Source organism: Gavia stellata, chromosome 3 (assembly GCF_030936135.1).
Source record: "Gavia stellata isolate bGavSte3 chromosome 3, bGavSte3.hap2, whole genome shotgun sequence".
NCBI lineage: Eukaryota > Metazoa > Chordata > Aves > Gaviiformes > Gaviidae > Gavia > Gavia stellata.
In genome coordinates this window covers 44,847,121-44,868,051 of record NC_082596.1, presented here as the reverse complement: position 1 = coordinate 44,868,051, position 20,931 = coordinate 44,847,121, and the positions used below count along the sequence as shown (strand labels likewise).

At 37.8% G+C, this 20,931-nt stretch overlaps 1 protein-coding gene across 5 annotated transcripts in view; it reads right to left on the bottom strand.

The window, feature by feature from the left end:
• ST18 (ST18 C2H2C-type zinc finger transcription factor) overlaps positions 1-20,931 on the bottom strand; it is a 167,757-nt gene that overhangs the window by 25,791 nt on the left and 121,035 nt on the right. For 3 of the 5 annotated variants that reach the window (XM_059836311.1, XM_059836312.1, XM_059836315.1), the window contains 6 exons: positions 17,838-18,635; positions 14,927-15,061; positions 13,277-13,367; positions 11,676-11,780; positions 10,076-10,281; positions 6,711-6,922 (listed from right to left, as the gene is read on the bottom strand). In XM_059836311.1, coding sequence (XP_059692294.1) covers positions 6,711-6,922; positions 10,076-10,281; positions 11,676-11,780; positions 13,277-13,367; positions 14,927-15,061; positions 17,838-18,635 — 1,547 coding nt within the window. The remainder of the gene's footprint in view (positions 1-6,710; positions 6,923-10,075; positions 10,282-11,675; positions 11,781-13,276; positions 13,368-14,926; positions 15,062-17,837; positions 18,636-20,931) is intronic. The other 2 variants (XM_059836314.1, XM_059836316.1) reach the window with 2 other exon arrangements.

Below are 20,931 nucleotides of genomic sequence, written 5' to 3'. Positions count from 1 at the left end.
CTCCTCTCTCAGGCATCCTGACTCCATTTTTGTATCCATGGGCCTAAGACAGATGCCCACCTAGACTGAAGCACTATCAAGCCATCTGCTTGCCCTCAGTTCAGAAACTCAGGCACCTCCTATGTTTGCTTCTCCTGCATAGCAAAGTTCACATTTTCAATCATACAGCTTAAAGAGAGAGATGTTTTATTATATTTATGGGAAGTAAATACACTTCTAATATGTTCATACTAAGACGCTTTGGTTATATCTTTCTGCCCCTTTTTAGTAAATAGTTTAATCTCCTGTGATAGTTTTAAGCCCTGAATTTGACAGTGCAGCTTATCCTGGATAATAACTTAGTAACCACAACGTCTTATGCCATCTGTATAATATCAAATACATTTTTATACCAGCATTAACAAACCTTAGTTACAAAAATCCAAGATATTAACTATATCAGTGCCAAGCACACACTGCAGGATCTGACAATATAGCTCTGCCATGATCGCCCCAGTGTTTTTTGGCTTCATAGTTGATATGTAACTATAGCAATGAAACAGAGCTACAGTAATCAAGTTTAATGACCAATGTAAAGTAAAATGCTAAATATTGTAGTTGCTGACATTTTTCATAATAAAAAAACTTGGGTTAAGTCTGCACAACCAACATTCACATAAAATTCCAGACCTCTGTGACAGATGGCTTAGGAAAGGAAGCCATGTGACTGGGCTGCAGTAGTTTTATAGTGCAAAACCCATAAATAGTGCAGATTCTCTGTCACTGACAAAATATCAACTACTCAGAAGGCAACAGCAACAACAAAAAGGACAAAAATTGATCAAGGTCCCCTCCTCAATGAAACTGTATGTAGAAAAATATCAGGAAATGTATTGTCTCCGAGAAACAGATACCATTAGCCACAACAAGGAGCTCTGGCTGATAAGCAGAATATTTACTAACAGGTATATTTAAAGCTTCCTCAGCACTTTCCTGAAATTCACGTAGAAGTTGGGTTGTCCCAACATGCACCTAATTCTGCTCAGGGAAGGCTGGGTTGTGCGTTTGTGAAGTAGCGTACAGATGGGGTTTAAGTGACCTCACAGATGCACACAACCATTAAATATAGTCATGGAAAAAACATCCCCTTTGCCCATCGCAGAACGGTTCACACGTTTACTGCATGGCTTTTTATTCAGAATAGTATAAAAGACCTATCACTTTGCTGCCTTCATAGCAAACTCCAAATGGCAGAGCAAAAAGAGAGGATAGTCAGAGATGCTGCTCCAGTTTTCATTCCTACTCTCATCCCACCCTCCTCTCAATATGTCTCCTTTGCTTGTTTTACTGCGTTTATTTTTACATTAATTTTAAAATGGAACTAAAAAGGCAAAAATGGCAAATGGCAAAAAATGCTAGAGCAGTGCTATGACATGCTGACAGAAAATGGCACTTTCTAGGCTTAGCTCAGACTTGTAAAGGCTGTGTTCTCCTCAGTGAAGGCAAGATCTTGTTACTGTCAACTCCAGTGCATGTGTGAACAGGCCTATATTTATCCATTTATCATGACACATTTAAAATATAGCTACCAAAACAATATAAGCTGTTCTCATTCTTCCTTGAAAATGTAAGCAAAAGAAAGATGCAAATGTATCTTATTATTACCTAAGTTATATTAGTTTGCAGCTGTGTAACTCTTTGGAGCCTGATTTTGATCTTATTTACATTTACATTTACACTGGTGTAAACCAGGCAAAAATCCACTGAAGCAATGAAGAAAAATCAACGAGGGTGAGAGGATACACACAGTAATTAAATTCGGGTTACTCCTTATCTACTCCCACATCAGTGTCAGTGTAATCACTCCCACAGGTTTTACAAGCAGCTGGAAAAAGGATTCCAGAATAAAAAATGAGAGAAAAATGACTGAAGCATATTTTTTTTTTTATTCCAGGATCTGATCAGTGAAAAGATAAGGTACAAGTAGTACTCTACTATGAATATCTACCTAAAATGAAGACTAATATAAATATGTAAACAAAAAAAAGGTCTCTATGCTCTTCAAGTGCTTTGTACATTAAAGTAAAGCTTTTTCAGGCTCCTTTATTTTATGAGACAAATATTACAGAATATTTTCTAGTACATTATTAAGTCTTGTCCTTAGAACTGAACTACATCAGCTAGGACAATAAAGGATGTTGTTTTTTATGATAAATTACTCCTGCATTTTTCCATATGCTTTTGGTCCATCTGATCACTCACAACATTTAATACTCTGCAGTGTGTCTCCGGTAATGATTACAAGTTAAGCTTTATCTCGCAGCAGGATCAGAAAGAGTGAATTATTTTGTCTGCATGAATCTTATTTCAAACCTGTGACCTTAGGGAGATTGTATCTTTACATATAAGGGGGTTTTATGTATTCTTTGGTTGGTATCAGCCATACAACTTAATACTAGGTAAGACCAAAGGAACAACATTATCAATGATCTTGCATTTCTACTAGCAGTTCAGTCTGGTTTGGAAAGCTCAGAAGAGCTCTTCAGTTCTGGTATTGGGAGTAACTCTGGAACTAGTATCTTGCCATGTGTATGAATACTATTCTTAATGCAACTCCATTGAAAAGAGTACAATCTTTTCTATTCCCAGCCAATAAAAATACATACACATGGTCCTCAGTTCTTCAGTCTTAAATTTAAGTAATTGAGTTCTTCTGCAGCAAACTAAAATAATAATTTGGGTCAAAATAAGAAAACTTGTAACTGCCCAGCAGCATCTGAGACACAACTGAAGTCACAATTTCAGCTCAGAGCAATTCTCAAATTAAAAAAAGCCAGCCAAGAATGTAGTCAAGGAGCAATATGCACAGCAGTATAACAGGATGGTACCTAGTGATATTCTTGGCTGATTTTTCATCCTGTATTTAGGCTTTAAGGTATTTGGAGGAAAGGACTGCCTGACAAACGTGCTGAGTACTAACTACGTTGGTGAAATAATTGATGTAATTATCACCATCATCAATATCCAAGAATGGAGAAATGACATAATTTTGTTCAAAAACAAAATTTGAACTTTAAACATTTTTAGCAAGTGTCATTTTTTGTTTTCTTTCAAGGCATAGTGCGCATATGCCATTTTGTCTAAACAGGTGGGAAAAACACCAAAACAGTCAACAAAATGTTTGGCAAGCGGTAGTCATGAGGATACAGATAAACTGTATTGCTTGCAGCTACCTCTGTGAGACGTGAATGTGGTAAGGGCTGTAAACAGGGAAGATCTCTGGATGTTGTGATGATGTAGACCTTGCACCATGCTAGAAACTGAAGGCTAAGCCTTCTAGGGGAGTCCTTCTGTTTATTTCAATGGGAATTGAATGGGGCTACATAAGCTGCAAATCAAATGCAGACCAGGTGACTGGTTTGGGGTACAGACCACCTGAGAATTGGCTGATCGGTATTATACTCAGGGGAACAGTTTACTACAGTCCCAGGTGTCTGTACCTGTGGGGTTGAATGGCTCAGACAATGTAACATTAATGTGGCATTAATTATTTTTTAAAACAGCATCACCAAGGTATCTGATGATCTTAGTATTTTGAACACAGCTGATAGGTAATTCACAGAGAAAGCCTAGAATCCATTTTACTGCCCATTTCAGAATAAATTTATTCTTTAAATTGCTTAATTTATAAATTCACAATTTTAATCTAGAAGTGTTTGTCAGATCACCTTTGTACATTAGATCTCTTTGTGAAGTTTTGCTTACCAACGGTACTGCTAATGTGTAATCTGCTTTCTCTACTCTTGCTACCCTTCTCTCCCTTTTTTGGCTTAGACTCTCCCTTTTGAACTAATTTGTAGAGAATGTGAGATATATGTCTGAAAAGCCACTAAATTAATGAAATTTGGAACTGTGCTGTAAAAAATACTCACTTTTTCATTTAAGTGTTATCTCTATTTACAGAAAAGTGGTGAACATTCAAGGTAAAACATCCAACTCTTACTAAAAATGGACAACACTCTGGAGGTCAAGAAATAAAATTTGAGAGACAGAAAGAAAAAAAAATACTTCAGGAATGTTTTGGTGTTTACCCCACCTGTTTAAACAAGGTGACATATGCATGCCTTGAGCAAATACAAGAAAATGACACTTGCTTGAAATGTTTGAAGTTCAAGTTCTCCTTTCAAAACTTAGAAGCATAATATCTTTGCAGCTCTGGCAGCTGTGCAACTTGCAAAGGATTTTCTGCAAGTCCAGAAAATCCTCTGCAGCCCCACTGGCCGTTGCTCTACCACCACACTGCCTCCCACCTGCAAAGTGTCATGGCTTGGATTGCTGGGAGGCTGCCTGATGCTCCTATAAAAGCAAACACCTTTACAAGTCAGGAGCTTTGATCTGCTAAAGTATGGAGGATGCTAATCAGGTTTTCTTAAGCAAAGGAACAAAGGAATGTAGCAAGGGGCAGGGCTGAGAGGTCTGATACTATGGGGTTCTGAACAGACCTGGTGAATGTGTGTGTTGTCAAGAGTAGAAAAAGGAAATCATTAACTCTGTAGTCATTTGTTGATGCTGCATTATTTGAGTCCAAACACTGATAAAGTCTCAAGAGATGTTTTTTATGATCTAAATATATGTAGGATATTCTAGCAGTTAAACACTTACCTTTGCAGCCAATACCAGCTACAAAACAATTCAGAAACATTGATAAATAGATAGTAGTCTCTTTTAAAACTAGCCTTATTCTTTGCTTCATATTTTAGAATAAGAAAACACCTTCATTGAAGAAAGCCTAGAGATTTATTTCCACAATTTTTTGTATGAGTCCTGTATGATAAAAGTAATAAATAGCCTAAACCAAATAAAAATGTGTTTTTTGTGGTTTTGGCGATCAAATCTCTTTGGGGGTTACTTGCCTGTGTTCTGGCTAGAAGCTAATTCTGATTCTTGTGTCAGTTATTTTGTAGCAGTATGCCCTCCAGAAAGTCTGGCAGAAGTGGAGGCAGACAGATAGCAAGGTATGCAGGTGATTTTCTTTTAGGCTGGATTCCTGGCTGTGAAAAAGGAGTAAGCTATGTGCCCCAAGCGTCCCTCCATATCGTTACTATTATGTTCACTTCCATTCAAACCTTCCCCATGATTTGGCAACTGTGAAGCAGGTACAGAGGAGAAAATCTTTGGGTTATGCCTGGTCCCTTTACTGCTCTTCTCTGGCAAGAAGGTCTATTGCTGAGGTCAGCCAAAGGCTACGGCAGCAATTTAATACAGCCATTGGCATCAGTTTCCATTTCCCTACTAGAAGAAGTCTCTACTGAAGACCAGTGGAAGGAGCTTTCTGCAGCATATATGAGGGATGGATCTGTTATCTGGAAAAGGTTCCATGAACAATCTTTGGGACAGATAATGTCTGTGTTATGGGGGATGCATGTGGACACACTCTAAAAAGTCTACTCTGGGGCATCTTGTAACATCGGTTTCAAGATCCAAGACTTCACAAGTGGAAATCAAAGGCAGCAAAATAGGGGCTACCACTCTGCAAAGGAGCAAGGCTTGGAATACCTAACAAGGTGTTACACTGGTGGTAAAATAAGTGGTTCCCCTCAAAGAATAACAGCTAACCTCTTAGCAATGGTGAATGAAGGCCCAAACAAATTGTAAACAGCTGTGGAAACCACCTCTAGCCAGACTGAGACTGGTGCTACTACAGACAAGGTAGAATGACACTGACTTGCAGAGAAATAGGTCATCTCTCTTTTGGAGCACACATCATGACTCAGAGTCCCACAGCAGAAACACACCTGCTCTTTGTGTTTTGATAAATATATCTCTTTTCACTCCCCAATGATTTCTTCTCAAGTTCTTGTAATGGAACCCTCTCATCTACACAGAGCTTTCAAAAGTTTCATTGCAGTGGACCGTGTCTGACTTTAATACAAATAATAAACAACAGTGCTCCCACAACCATGGTCATCAGAAGAAAATCTTGTCTATTTTCATCAGCAGTATAATACTATGTAATGGCACAGAAAAGAAAGCTCATAGCTCACACAGCACCATTTGTAAATCATAAAGATCTGTGAGGAAACGCAGAGCAGAAACCAAAACACGAAAGCCACACAAACATCTATGATATTAGGCAGCTTTCCATTATGACAGACTTGCCCAAATTATCTATCTCCAAACGCTGTGGGCCTGATTCTCCTCTCTTGCCAGCAGAAAGGAAAATTTTACCAAAATCAGTTGTTATTTCCCTCCCTACACCTTGTCAAACTGTCATGAGCTCCAAAGACAACAGGCTCAATAGGTATAGTTCTGTTCCATTGCTAGCAAATATCACCTTGATTAATAACACCATTTTTTTGTTTTATCAGCCTCCAAAATGATCACTTATGGTAGGTTTCAGAGGGAGGAAAATTCCCTCTTTAAACAGATCTAACTCGTTATCCACCACAGATTGTTCCTGGATTTCAAATACCTTTCTTTTTTCTTCCCACAAAACTCTCCCCTTGTATTTAGGGCTCAATTATGAAAACAGTAACAACATAATTCCTGCTATTTATTTATTTTTATCAGAACTGGTCACTACATCACTGGTTTTTTCTCTGTCTCTCTTCAAAAGAGCATGCAAACAGAAGCCTCCTTTTTGGGGATTTAATGCAGTCACTAACATGAAAGACAGTTTATTCGCACAGTTCAGTAGCTAGCACACCCTCCAGGTTCTTGGACTACCCTACCTTGGCAGACAGACTCTGTGGTTTGTTGGAGAGGATCTCTGCTGCTTCCCTGCAGCGGGTGGAAAGGTTCAGGATAGCAGCAGCTGCTGCTATGTGGGTGTCTTCACTACATTGACCGTAGCTATAAGAGTTGGCATGGCAAGGGCTCTGTGTGTGGGCGCTAGCACTAGGCAGTCGATTAGAAAATTTCACTGGATTTGAAAAATGCTTTGCTGTTGAAGAGAGATTTGATTAGCAATTGCACATATGAGATTTTTCCCATTAAATAGTTTTGTTTCTCAGACTACAATTTCATACATTAAAATATTCAAAGAATACATTTACAACAATCCATTTCCTCTTGGCATTAAGGGTTTGCTGTAAAAATGGCTTCAGAAACACGGTAATTTAATTTTTACCCAACAAATACACGTCTTTTAACAAAGCACCTGAGACTTTTACTCAGATTTTACTGGTTCTTTACTCAGCCATTAAAAGCAATGGTGTCCAAGAAAAGACTGAACAAGTGTTACAGTGTTATCTGTCATGACCTGACGACACTAGTGGGCAAATGCAATTGTAAATGTATCCTTATAAAGGCTTCCTCTTGGAGCTCTATTGTGTAAAAAACCAACAGTGACTTGTTCAGTCTTAGCTAAAACAACACTGCTTGCCCTACTTAAATTAATAAGTCTGTTATTTAAATAGCTTTGCTAATGTGAGTAAGGAGAACAAGACCAGGCTCTTGAACGAACCTGAACAATCAGATAAGAACATTACCTGTTAAGAATGTTCAGTCCTGATTTTGTGGAATTTTTTAGAAATCTAAGTCTACCCTTTAATCAATTAAAAAAAAAAAAAATCACAATGAACCTTCAGAATAAAAGTGATCTTAGCTTACCATCTTATGTTGGCTATTATTTAGAATAATACACAGATTTACTAGGCACAAAGAGGTCAGCTGAGAATGAAAAACTAACAGGTGAACAGAAAAGCACTTTCATAGACAAAAGTGGTGTGTGTGGTTCTTTGTTTTCTGCTCTATCACCAGCACTTACTCTAAAACAGGTAGAAAGAACTCTGGTCCCTGTTTTGGATTTTGGAGCTTGAGATGTCAATAACTGTTGCAGGGAAAACACAGCACCATGATCTCAGCTCTTAGCAAGCAATAATCGTTTCTTTTGTCTGTAGCTCCCACAGTGTCCTACAAAGATAAACTAAGCAAAATCCAATTTCTCAGCCTACACCCAGATACACCAAGAACATTTCTGCATATGGCCATCTGCTCACTCCATAAAGGTCTGAGCCCCAAGGCACTGGATCCCTTTGGATGTAGAGCTTTGGCTGAGTGCATTTTAATGCTAAGACCTACACAATACATTGAAGAACTCATCTTTCCTCAAACTTGGGAAGCTTTAAGAGAAATGCTTGTTTGTGTGCACTGACTGTAGCTGAATGCCATAGTCAGTTTTAGTAAGTACTGGAGGCATCTCAGTAGAGCAATACATAAAAGCCTCATGATTCAGTTCTCCCTTTCTCCAGTGCAAATGAAAAAGGATTTATCTACCCTGCTGTAAAACTGTAGCAGAAGCAAGAGGGTCTACATTTTTAGTGGTTACTACAGCTAACTTCAAATTGTATTTAAAGAGCAAAAAAGTGCATTTTCCATTACCGACCCTAAAAGATAAAACAAAAAAAAAGCAGGCTATGAAGGGTGCATGTTTTGTTAACAAATCAAGTTTGTAAGTGCAGAATCCACAGAGGGCTAATTATGGGCTTTTGGTTATCTACATATTTACATAGAATGCTGAACCAATCACTACATCATCAGCTTCTTATTGCCAAGTTTTATATATCTGCATAGTTAAAGCACTCACCTGCTCTTTTACTTTCACCTTTCCATTAAAATAATAGCTGCACACTGCAATGTTTGCAAGAACAACAGGCTGTAAACTTCAGCCCTAATATATGTTATGCATAAATTGCATATGTATGGATTTGCGTTTGTATAAAAATATTTCAGTCATTTTTTCCTTGAAATGAACCTGTGAAATAGACATACATCTGTGCAAAGAGACAGCTAATAGGGAATATTCAATTTTACAAACAAAATTGGAAAATCTGCCACCCAAGAAGCTGGCAATGCACATATTTGCTTTCATTTGAACAAGCCTATTTTCCAGGCCAGATAAATATCTAGTTTTCATTTGCAATTTTAAACAGGGTATTTATATATCTACACAAACACATAGATACCTACAAACATATATATATGTGTGTGTGTACTCAGCCACATACACAAATAAATATATAAATATACAAATTTTATAATATAAAAACATATATAATATTATATAGTATTTAAAGTATATTATATTAATACATATATAAAATTTTCTGCTTTTCTGTTCACCTTACTATGAATGTTCTCCTTTGTTGGGATAAGTGGGATGCAATTTGTTTTCCTTTTTTGTTTTCCTTTACTAAATTTTTTGTCATGAACAAAAGAAAAACTAACTAAAGAGTCTTTTGTCACATTGTTTTGGATCTATTTTCTTCTGAACCCAAATATGGTGCAATGAAATCCTTTTTTTCCATTTGCATCATGGCAACAGAATAGTTTGTTTCTTTGAACTAAAGAATATTTTATAATGGTCAATACAATGGCAGAATCTCGCTGAATTTTCCCATGCAGATTGTGAAGAGCATCTGCAATAAATAATCAGTGTTTGCACTGTGGTATCTCATTCCTACAGAGTAGTACCTCAGCAAATCTGTAAGTGATGTAAGCAGAGGTATCTTGATAACAATTTGATGCATTGGATATGTCTGCACTACAAATGTGATGTAGTACAGAAATATGCGATATCAAAACGAATTCAACTTAGGCCTGGAAGTAACACAGCCGAGGCACATGGTCATCTAGGAGGAATAATACCTGTATGGATGCATCTAAAAGGTATCTGAAATGCCTTTTAAAACCTAACTTGGATTTCTCTGTACTACAATTCATCATGTCTTGTGCAGACACATTCCATGGAACTTTTCATGGCTGCATCCTATCATGTAAAGACACCACAATTTAGCCAAGGAAGAAGGTAACAGATAAGACATAAACCATTCGGTTTACTCCTCTTTTCCCCTGATAATTGCTTTTAAAGAAATGTCAAAAAAGTTAACCTTATAGTGTTGATATTTAGTGTTCTAGCATTCTGTATTTGGCAAACTGGAGATTATATTTAGCATTTTGGCCACAAATGGTTAAAGATGCTTCCTACAGAGACTTTTTGAGTTCTAGAAGTTTGAAAGCAGAACAAGCAAAAAGAAGAAAAAAAGTCATTGACATTTTGCTCATTTTGCAAGAGATAATGGAATTTCAAGCTTACAGTCAAGGAACTGGGTTGTTTTTCGTCCTTGTGCCACAGGTGCTGTTGTGCGTTTGCCGAAGACTTGTGCATCAAAGCTGGCATAATCGAATGGTACTTTCCCAAACTTCTCCTGTTCTTTCACCAGGGTGGCTCTGGAGGAGGTAACTGGCTGTGAAGTTCTGTAATTGTACTGAGATACCTCAGCCTGCTTTGCTAAATTTGTCCTGAAGAGAGGCGGAAAAGAATGAATGAGAAAGACAAGAATATCTTTAAATAACCTTTTATTGAAAAATAGGAAACAGTTGCATCTCAGTATCAGGAAGTGTTCTGTTATCACATGTAAAACTTACTGGCAGGTGTATACAGGAAATAAACAAGGTGGCTGACCTAGCAGGCAAAGAGTACTTTGACTTCATACAAGTTCAAAGCTGAGGACATAAAAATATCTAGTGTTCTCTAGTAATGGTATGGGCTATTTACAAGAAAGATACTGACTTAATTCTAGATTACCACTGTAGCATGGTGCTTCCTTTATTTCTAAAAATTATCTGGATTTTTGCTAGTGAAAGGACTTGTAGTTTTATGGATCACTATTGCTCTCATTTTACTGTAAATAAGTATGGTAAAAATATAATATAAGATGATCCAAAATAATTGCTTCTGTTATTTGGGAGGAACAAATGATTTACGGTGTGTTATTCCATTTAGTTACTGTTCAGTAACTACTTGTCTTTAGTAATTTCCTAAGGACTTTTCATATGTAGAGTTAAGGCACGTGCAGTTGGCAGACACATGGACATAATATTCTGTAATGGCTCTGAAGGAACCATTAGAGTTGATCATGTCAATAATCCACAAATTAAAGTGTCCCCAAATAGACCTGAATATAATAGGTTGTAATGGTCATGGTGCCAATGATATGCAAATTATGCATGTCTGTAGGGTCCCTGTAACTCTCAAACAAAATACAATTGTAATAAAAAATGTTTCCCCTTTTTGATGCAGTTGTACAAAAAATAAATTAAATTATTTAAGCCAATAAACTTAAAATAAAGAAACTCAAAATCTGAATTATTCAATGGTGGGGAAGCAGAATGAGCAGAGTTCTCAACCCTTTCAGATAACATGTTACTTACTGGATCACTGGAAGATTCCTCTGAAGAGAATCACAAAATAAATGAGGACTGAGCTGCTAAAAGTGCAATAAGGTCGAAGAGATCTTTAATCAAGTTTCGGTGGCCAAAATATTGTAACAAAGGAACAGTTCTTAAAAATTGTTTAAAACATCTCAGCAAGATAGAAGATTTGGTTTACAGGAGAAAGACATTTGAGAACCATTGATTAGGCTATTTGTGTTAAAGTAAGATTTAGTAGAATGTATCTGATTGCTTTTCAAAAGATGCATCAGTTGTCTTTAATGTCAGCCACATGCACAAGAACCAGCAGAAAGCTGGTTGGTAATTTTGAGATAGTTAACTTATTTAGCTTTGCAGAGGTTTGTCTTGGAAAACTGAGTTACTCCTGTAGCTGAAATCTGAAATGGGGGAAAGACCTGAGGACTGATCAACAGAGTTTGGGCAGAAATGCTTTGGAGAGACTAGTTTGTGAGGGCTCCTACCTGTGAGTCTGATCATGGCACTGCCCAGCTTTTGGAGACTCAAGCTGGTTCTTTTCCTGGGACAATGCCAACTTTTCAGCTGCAGCAATTGGACAACCAGAAAGGCTGTTTAAAAGCAAGGTGGAGAAAAGAAACAAGAAGAAAAAAAAACCCACGTTAAAATGAAATCTTAAGTAAGGGAAATGTGTGCTGTGGAACCCAATGACTTCAAAATTCTCCGGTGCCCTGTGCATCTATGGGAGCTGCTGCTATTATAGCCCGGATTCATCTGTTTTTCAACCCTTAATGCAAAACTGTGAAATCTGTGTATCTGAGGTGATATATCTGGAAACTGAATCATGTAGGAGTTTTCCACAGTTCTGCTTTGATGCTCTGTGGCTGGCAAATCACTAGTAAATTTTTTAACAAATGCTATTTACTTTATCAGCTAAACCATGCATATAAGCCTCCTACTGATTAAAAGGATAGTGAATTTGGCAAAAAAACAGGGGTATGTGAATGACTCTTACCAAAGAACACATTTTGTCATTTCAAGTTGTGCTTTCTTTTTTTTTCCTATTTGCTTTATTAGATTAGAAAATGTTTTATTATTCTATTCATGAATTGCTTATGATACAGCTGATGTGTTGCATAGATGACTGGGGATTTCAAACAGGAAAAACAATTTATTGGTTCCTTATATATTCTTGTAGACGAGCTTGTGATCTCTCTGGTAAAGACTACAGATAGTAACACAGTATGATAATCCTTGATTTTGGTGCCCTCATACAATAACCAATCAACCAACAAAAAAGAAAATCCCACAAAAATTCAGTTCAATAAAGAAAGTTGGTTTTGAAAATTTTCTCTCCCAAGTTTGATTGTAAGATTGACATTATATTTTTCCAGAAGCACTATAATGCAATATTTTGGCTTGGTGGCTTCCAGCAGAAAGCAGTACTGACAAGAGCCATGCCAACAGCAGTGGCTTGCTGGAGACAGAGCACGTCGGCTCTCTGCCTCACCTGCAGCCCAGCTGTGATTCCCCAGCTGCCTCTCTGGAAGGCTTTTCTCAATTTTACTTTCTCCCTGCGGGCAGCAAGTTAAACAGACAAGAGTGTTCCAAGCGGGAAGATGACATTCCTGAGGGTAATAAATGGAGTTAGTTTTCACAGGGATTCTAAAGTATTCCACTTAAAATTTCCTGGTTTGCTAAAAGGGAAAGTGCCTTGATGGGAAGTTCCTGCTAAGGACTACCATGTATATGGTGCAAACAAAGAGTCTTTGGTTTTCGCTCTTTTTTTCAGTTGTAGCAATAATAATGCATTTGTTCATTCCTACCTCTTTTACATGACGGTGTGTCACTGTGAACACTGTAATGAAATTGTAGTTTGAAATCTCATGTCTGAAAAATACTAGTGAAATTTGACATCCTTAGTGCTGCAGCCATTTTTGATGCAATGAAATTAACACAATTATTTGGTTATAAATAATACAGGCTACCCTTGCAGTTCATAGGCATTCTGCAGTGTAGTACATAACATCTAATTCCAAGACTTGCCCATCAGTTTGCTCCTGAGTACATGTTAGATTTTAAGTGAACAGGAACTTTTCTGAACTACCTTCTGTGTGTGTTGCGATTGCTGTTGACATGTCCTCTTCCAGTGCATCCTGGGGTGGGGCACTTTAAAACATTTTCATGCATGGCAAGAACTAAACAGGAATAAGAAAAAAGAAAGGTGATAATAACATACATCAAGAAAAAATACGTATATTAAAAAACATGAACATTTCTTCTTTGGACTCAGCTTTTCAATTCTGTCACATTTTGACCACAAAAAAAAAGTTGAAGCAAAGGACCTACACCACAGCAAGGCTGGTGCCTCCAGCATACACCAGTTTATTCCTGCATTGCTGTAGTGTGGCTTCCCACATGCACATGATTGTTTCTATGGGCTTCAAAAGAACAAAGGCAGAAATTAGCAAGGATGTTACATCATGAAGCCCTTTGCCCTCTGCTTCATACACCACTGATGCAGTACATGTATATTTCTTATGCCCTTTGGTGTGGATCGTTTTTATTAAGACTGAGATGTATGCCTGTGTAAAACAGAATGTGTCTTTGTACATCTGCCCTCATGACTTCCGTACTGCATTACCCCTTTGGGTGCACAGTGCTTCGGAAAAGCTGGCTGTTCAGTCAACTGGTTTGTTCTCTCAGGAACCAAATTATAATTTTTAATTTTTTTTTTTTTTTTTTTTTTTTTTTTGTGCTAGCAGGACAGAACACATCTGATTGGAAGTGTGGTAATTAACAAGGACTTGTTAATTTTAACTTTTTAGAAAGTTAATGTTGCTAAGGCCTTCCAAATGCAGCAGCCTGCTTAACTCAGCAGATGTTTCCATAAATACAGTTTAGTACCAGATTTAAAAAAAGGGAGAGCTATGGTTAGGAACAGGATGTTGGTAAAATGCAAGTATCCTTTTAATTGGTTGTTACGCATGTCACCACAAAAAAATATCTGACTAACTAGGTTGTTTAAACGAATAGTTTCACATTTGGTTTTGGCTTATTATGCAGAATTTCATTGCATCACATTGCAGGATTACACACATGCACAAACCAATGTAATCAGATCAGCACAGTTAGAAATAAGCAGGGAAATTCAGGCTAGACTGGGCATAAAGAGTTAGCACAATACAGTCATACGAGAGGGACGTGCTGCAGGCCAACGCTGGGATATACTGATGGAAGTAACCTTTTTGAGCTCAGGGGTAAGGGGTACACTGGAAACATCTCTGAATAAGCATGCTGAAGCCTCTCAGTCATAGGCAATGAAAACCAGCAGCCTCGGTGTGTGGTTACTGCAAATCAGGTTGCAGCTCTGAAACAAGCAGGTGATTGCTGTGCTGCATGCCTTAGCAAAGGCATGGGCAAGCAAGATCTTGAAGATTCATAAGACTAGAGTGTGCAGGTCTGCTGGCAGGGTGAGGATAGTTTGGCCCTGATCTTGTTCTTCCCAGGCCACCTGAGGACCCTACTGCTGTTTGTAACGCTACTGCTAAGGACTACTTGAGCTTCACAAGTGTGGGAAGTAGGACTGTGACTAAGTGCTGGAGGGCAAAGAAGGTGCGATGGCTCCTGTTTCAGCCTCATTCTGCCATCATCTCACCCAGAAAAAGTGGGTTTCTTTTCCAGCATGAGCACACACTACCCACAATACCAGGCCAGATCCAGTTGTTATTCTGGACTGCAGGGTGATGATACTCACTTTCTAGTGGCACTCTAACTTTATGTGGACAGCCTGAGAGACTGCGGTGGTGAGGGTACAGCCCAGTCACGTGCCCTGTGCCATCACATCCTGGGATGGGACATTTGGTTTCTCTCTTTTCAGGCCTGGGTGAATCTGCAGAGAAATCAGATAAGGATTTTGTTTGGTTTTAGCCCCTGTCTACACTGACCTGAGTGATCCTAGCAGCGTCATATTCTCTATTTTGCACTTCAGATGTAATTCCTACACAAAGTTTTAACAGAGATGTATGTGATTTAAGGATCACTTTAGGTTTTCACACTGTGTCCTTTAAACAATGGCTCCCCCCTCCCAATATGCCATCTATGTGCTGAACTCCATAGCTTTAGGACTGCAGTGTCATTTATTCCATTCAGAGCCTCAAACAGGACAGAAGCCACAATCCAATAAGCCAGAAAACTGGCAGCATCAGCCAACAGCAAGATCTATAAAGGAATAAATAAAAAAGCAGAAACAATCTTTTACTCTGTTAATGTCAGACTCCAGGAAGCTGGGACGACCAAATAAAAGCTGAGGTGTGAAACAAACAAACAAACAAACAAAAAGCATTTCAACCAGAAGCCATTCCTTAAATATCGCACATCTCTAGGCTGTAGGTTCTTTGTTAGGAAACTGAATAAATGCCACTTTACATTTGAGAGGCAAGGCAAGCAGCTCCCTATGGTACACATGGCAATGCCGCTTTGTGGAGCAGCCCACAATGACAGTGAAAACATGGAGCAGCCGATACCCTTTCAAAGGCGAGAGCTCAGCCCAGCCCCACAGCTACCACTCTGTAATGGCCGCAGTGCATTCCCAATTTTTGTCTCAAGCACCTAGAATTGTGCAAGAAGCACTGGTCAGAAAACCTTTATTTGATTTCCAATGCAGAATCAAAAGTCTGGGTGAGAAAGGAATGAATTCTGGTCCAGAAATTCTCTTGTGAGAAATCTGGAGGAAGTGGCTGCATAAATTGCTGAGGATGGTTTTAGCTCCATCTGTGATTGGCTGCCAACAGCATTCGGCGCTGGGGGAGAAAACAGCTGCAGCCAGCACAGGGAGCAGCCTCCTTCAAGCTCATTTTGTTGGACCGTGAGGTAGGATGTGCTTAGGGACAGGATCACCAGAGACAGCCGAGGGTTAAACTTCCTGGCAAGGCTTTAGGTAAAAAAAAAAAAAAAATTAAATAGGGAAGAAAGAAAATAGACTGAGCATCAACAGGAGACCACATGCTTTTTAGAATCACTGCAGATGGAAAGTGCTGCAATAGAGGACAGAAAATAAAGAGGGACCCTGAAATGTGATTTAATTTTTCCCCCACTAATTGGAAAGGTTTCTCATTAAAAAGATGGAAAAATATAAATTTAAGCTTTGTTTTTCTGATGTAGCATCTAAGAAAGAATATTAAGATCTGATAGATATGATGGTGGGTTTTTCAGAAATAAAACCAGTTAATTATGTAAAGTGAAAAAATTATGTGCCTGATACTACATTGACTGAAATCATATGGTGTCTATACAACCTGAACAAAGCCTAGTTTGTTCCTCCATGAGTGTTACCTCTGAACTCGCCTGCAGACTACAGCTAATAATAATATAGGCAAATCAGGAAGGGCCAAATTCTTCCATGCTTACCATCAGTGCTCCTTCCTATGTGTGCTGTGAGAAAGTCACATTGACTCCAATGTGAACCTGGTGAACACAGCTGGTCTCAGGATAAGAAAAGGTATCTGTAAAATTCCTGCATATACCATAGTCATCTGAGCAAATAGAGATTCATGTAGTTTAGCAAGGAGATAGACTAATACCTTGCATGCACAGCTTAAGACATGCTAATGAAAAGACTGCTTGAGACAGAAAAATGAGATCCATGCATATTCTTCCCAAATACTACAGGAAATATTTTATAGTTGCAACTCCTAAAAAAACTTGTCAGTTATCTTATACACTAAATGCTTTAGATAACTAAACAACTATAATATTTGCAATGTCCACAGGGACTGCTCTAATGTAACACTAGAAATACCAAAGTAAATCTTTTATCAAAAGCAGAAATTGTAGCAATGCTGGGGTGATCTCAGTATATTTTGAAGCACAAAAGGAAAAGTAAAAGAACAGATGAATGTATTGTTACTTACTACAGCAGGGAGTGTGCTTATAAAATGACATCTCTTGATGTTCTGTAATTATGCTCAATTGAGGAGTTTCATACGAGACAGCCCAGTTTATAAATCAAACCCAAATCTTTTAAATCTCCACTTCTGGAAGCCTGATTAAGTACTGAAAATGGAGCAATGTTCCTACAGCTTTGTAGGATGCCACAAAGCATCAGAAACAATAAAGATTTTGGAACTTACTGGTAATTCCACTGATGGTGAATGAGGCAGAAGAGCACGGCTTGTGCTTTTCTGGCTCAGAAGTGCTGGCTGTAGCAAAACGTAATGTTGATATGTGAAGTAGACTGAACTCAGGAAACACATGGCTTAGGAATTAGGTGGTATGTTTGGAAGAGGCCAATTTTTTACCCTAACCTTTCCTTAAGCACCATTTTAATGCCTTCTCTTTTGGCTGCTGAAATTTAGGAGGCATGTATTAGCACCCTATGGAGGAGGAAGTGGAGGAGGAGGAAGAGGAGGAGAAGGAGTATCAGTGCCAGCTACACAACCCTTTTAGTAGCCATTACTGATCATTTCATATAGTGGTTTGGCAGGAAGCCAAGTACCTAGCGTTTAACCTGGTTAGATGTAAGGCACTAGTGTGAAGGTACATAATTAACAAAATTACCAGCTAAATTCCAGATTCTTTACTGTTGCTATAAAACCCAGCTCAGAATCATCTATCAGTCACAGGATAAATGCTTAAGCCAATAAGAACAGCCAAAAATACTTCCTTACGTTTGTTGCTAAATATCTGTCTCCCACCAATGTCAATAACTTTGGTTTGTCTCCTTTCCCCTGCTAGATGCTCCAGAAGAAACCTATCCAGTTCCTTGTAGGTGCTGTGAAACACATGCCCTTGCTCTGCCTGCAGAGCGATTGCTTGTTCTAGCAAACTCAAGTTCCCTTTTGTTTTGTCCAGCTCAACGGACACTTCTGTGGTTTCTGACAGGCACTCGTCGTCTTCTTCACTTTCAGGGAAGGGATTCTGAATTCTCTTCTCGAAAGGATCTGAGTGAGACTCCTGGGGTGGTGCTCTTAGCTCTGTTTCTGAGTCACAAAGTGTTTCACAAGGGCCAAATTCTACCTCTTCCTTCTTAATTTCTGGGACTTCCAGGATACTAGGTTGATTACACTCTACAATATACTTCTGAGTTACATGGGGCTTTACGCTTGTTTCTTCTGAGAAATTTGAGGAGCTGTCCCACTCATTGTCCATAATTTCAGAGTTACTTTCATTTTCTTCAGATGAACAGTATTTTGGGTCAGAAATAACAGTCTTTTCCTTTCCTTCAGCTGAGTTAATCATGTAACATTCATCAGTGTCATCACTTTCTGTTTTTAAGGATTGAATGCCGCTATCATTTAGATTTTCTGCCACTGTTTGACTGGGTGCATCTTTTGATAATTTTCCCATGTTCATCAAAGATTTGGCCATGGCATCCTGATAGCTGGAGTAGTTATCTTTTCTTTGACTGGAATTTTCTTGCCCACCTGAATGAAGGGTTTCCTCAGATGATTTTGGAGTACTTTCCTCTGCACGAAAAAAAAGCAAGAGAAAAATATGTAAGAATAACTGCTTTTTGTATCTTGTAGAAGTGATATGAAGATATTTACTTACCAATCTCCGTTTCTTTACTCAAAGGTACTCTGAAATGTTTGAATTCACCAAGGCTCTCTTTGAAATGACTCCTTGTAGCATCAGGAAAAGCCCTTCTAAGATTATGTCTACTTTATATTATAGCTCCGAAGTTATATGAGAAATAAATATGTTGCCATTTTTCACTGATGATGAAGACATATATTATCTTAGAACACACACACACACACTTTCATATACATTCATATAAATATAATGTGCCATATGTGGATAGATACTTTAAATACACACACAATCTGTATACTATATGCATATATTTATATACAAGCACACATACACATTTTAAAATTCTTCTGATCTATTTTCACTTTTCTTTCATCTAAGATTCCCAAATATTTTCTCAAAATAGACCATAATTACTTTTCCAGTCACCCCAGATCCCATGAAAGACCTTGACGGAAAAAACCTCAATACTTCACAAAGGCCAAGCTCCTGGTCACCATTGCAATTGCCACATAAGTGATAGATCAGGTCATGCACAGGCAAACAGAAATGGTTGTTATGTACAGACTCATAAAGGACTTGTTAAAGACACCACTGAAGTGCATCCTGTCTTTATAAACATCTTTCTTCAGAAGAAAAGCAGCAGCCAGCAGGTAATAGAGGCTGCATATAGGAGAGGTTGTCGGTTTGGAAGACAATATGCCTTTTGTATCTCATTTAATTTTTTATAAACATTTCTTCTGACAAGGACACTCAAAAATACATCTCCATCATCTTCCTTTCTGGTAATTATCTCTCTAAAATCAACACTGCTTTGCCAGGATCAAGTAAATATTGCCATAGTAACTAAAAGCATTTTTGGATGAAGGGAAGAATTTAGTCACAACACTAGCCCCTTCAATAATGCTGATTATAGGGTACATTCTTTTGTTGGGAGCTATTCAACATAAACTGAAAAATTTAACATTTTACTTCCTAGAAAGGAGGATGAATAAACAAGCACAGACTATTTCATAAGATGTGTCTGTCCTCTCCTGAATCAGAAGAACTCAAGGTTTAAATAATAAATTAAGCATAGTCTAAAATGCAAATGAAGTTTCTCTCAATAACACAGCGAGCTATTACGAGAAAGTGTAAAGGGTTATGATAATTTTAAAGTATTATGAACTACAGAAAACAAATAAAAAGCATTTTCAGTGAATATGTCCAATTCATTGAACTATTCTCTCAATCCACTTAACTACCCACATGTGTACAATAATGATTTATAGACATTATACCTAATTATGCATATTTGGGCTGTGTTAGAGTGCCTAACAAAAGCTCTAGAAAGCAACAATTACCTCTGTTGCTTAGCTACATAGTTTAAAATATTCCTATTAAGTGCAGATTATTGTGGAGGGGAAAAGGGGGACAAAAATGCACATGTGCACCACAATGCATTTCACTTTACTGCTGCCAAACTGTTAGCATTTTGGGTCATTTCCAGTTTACATAATTGTTTGGTTCAACTGTTTGTTATATGTTAAAAGAAAATATTGATTAATTCTTATTCTTCTTCAGAAAATTGGACTCATGCAGGGAGAGGTGGCCTTGTGCACTGTGTGCATAAAGTTGTGTTTAAAAAAAATGTCTGTAAACCTCAGTGTAACTTTTTAGCAGCTGGTCCAGTACCACACACATTGCAGTATTCTGAATAAAGAAGTCTGCCGTCTTTTCTCATCTCAGCAAGTAAGAAAGATTATTTGGCTCTATAACCAACTTAAGTCAAATGAGTTCTTATTATTTGCTCTTCTACCATTTGGAAAATAACAGAAACCCTTCAGTGGGTCATTTCTAAAAGTGGTAAGTTCTAGTTTTAAAAGAAATCTTCAACCCTTCAAAACAAAACAAACAAAACTTGATAATAGTAACAGGTCTTTTCAGTTATTTTCTGTGTGAAAGATGAAAAATAATATAAATGCATGATAACATATTTTTGCTTCTTAAATAATCAGCTATTTTTAAATGCAATGTTTAAAAATTTGTTGTTTAACCAGTCTTAATGGTTCAGCTGTCCCAGCTTTGCTTTTCACTTTTACAGGCTGTAAATTTACTTTAAAAATAATCAAAACTCAGCTTAGTTTACAGTTGCATCAATCCATGAACTGAAGCATTAACTGATCAACCGACAAGAATCATGAGTTCATAATAAAATGAGCAATATTACACTAAGAAATTACAAATAAA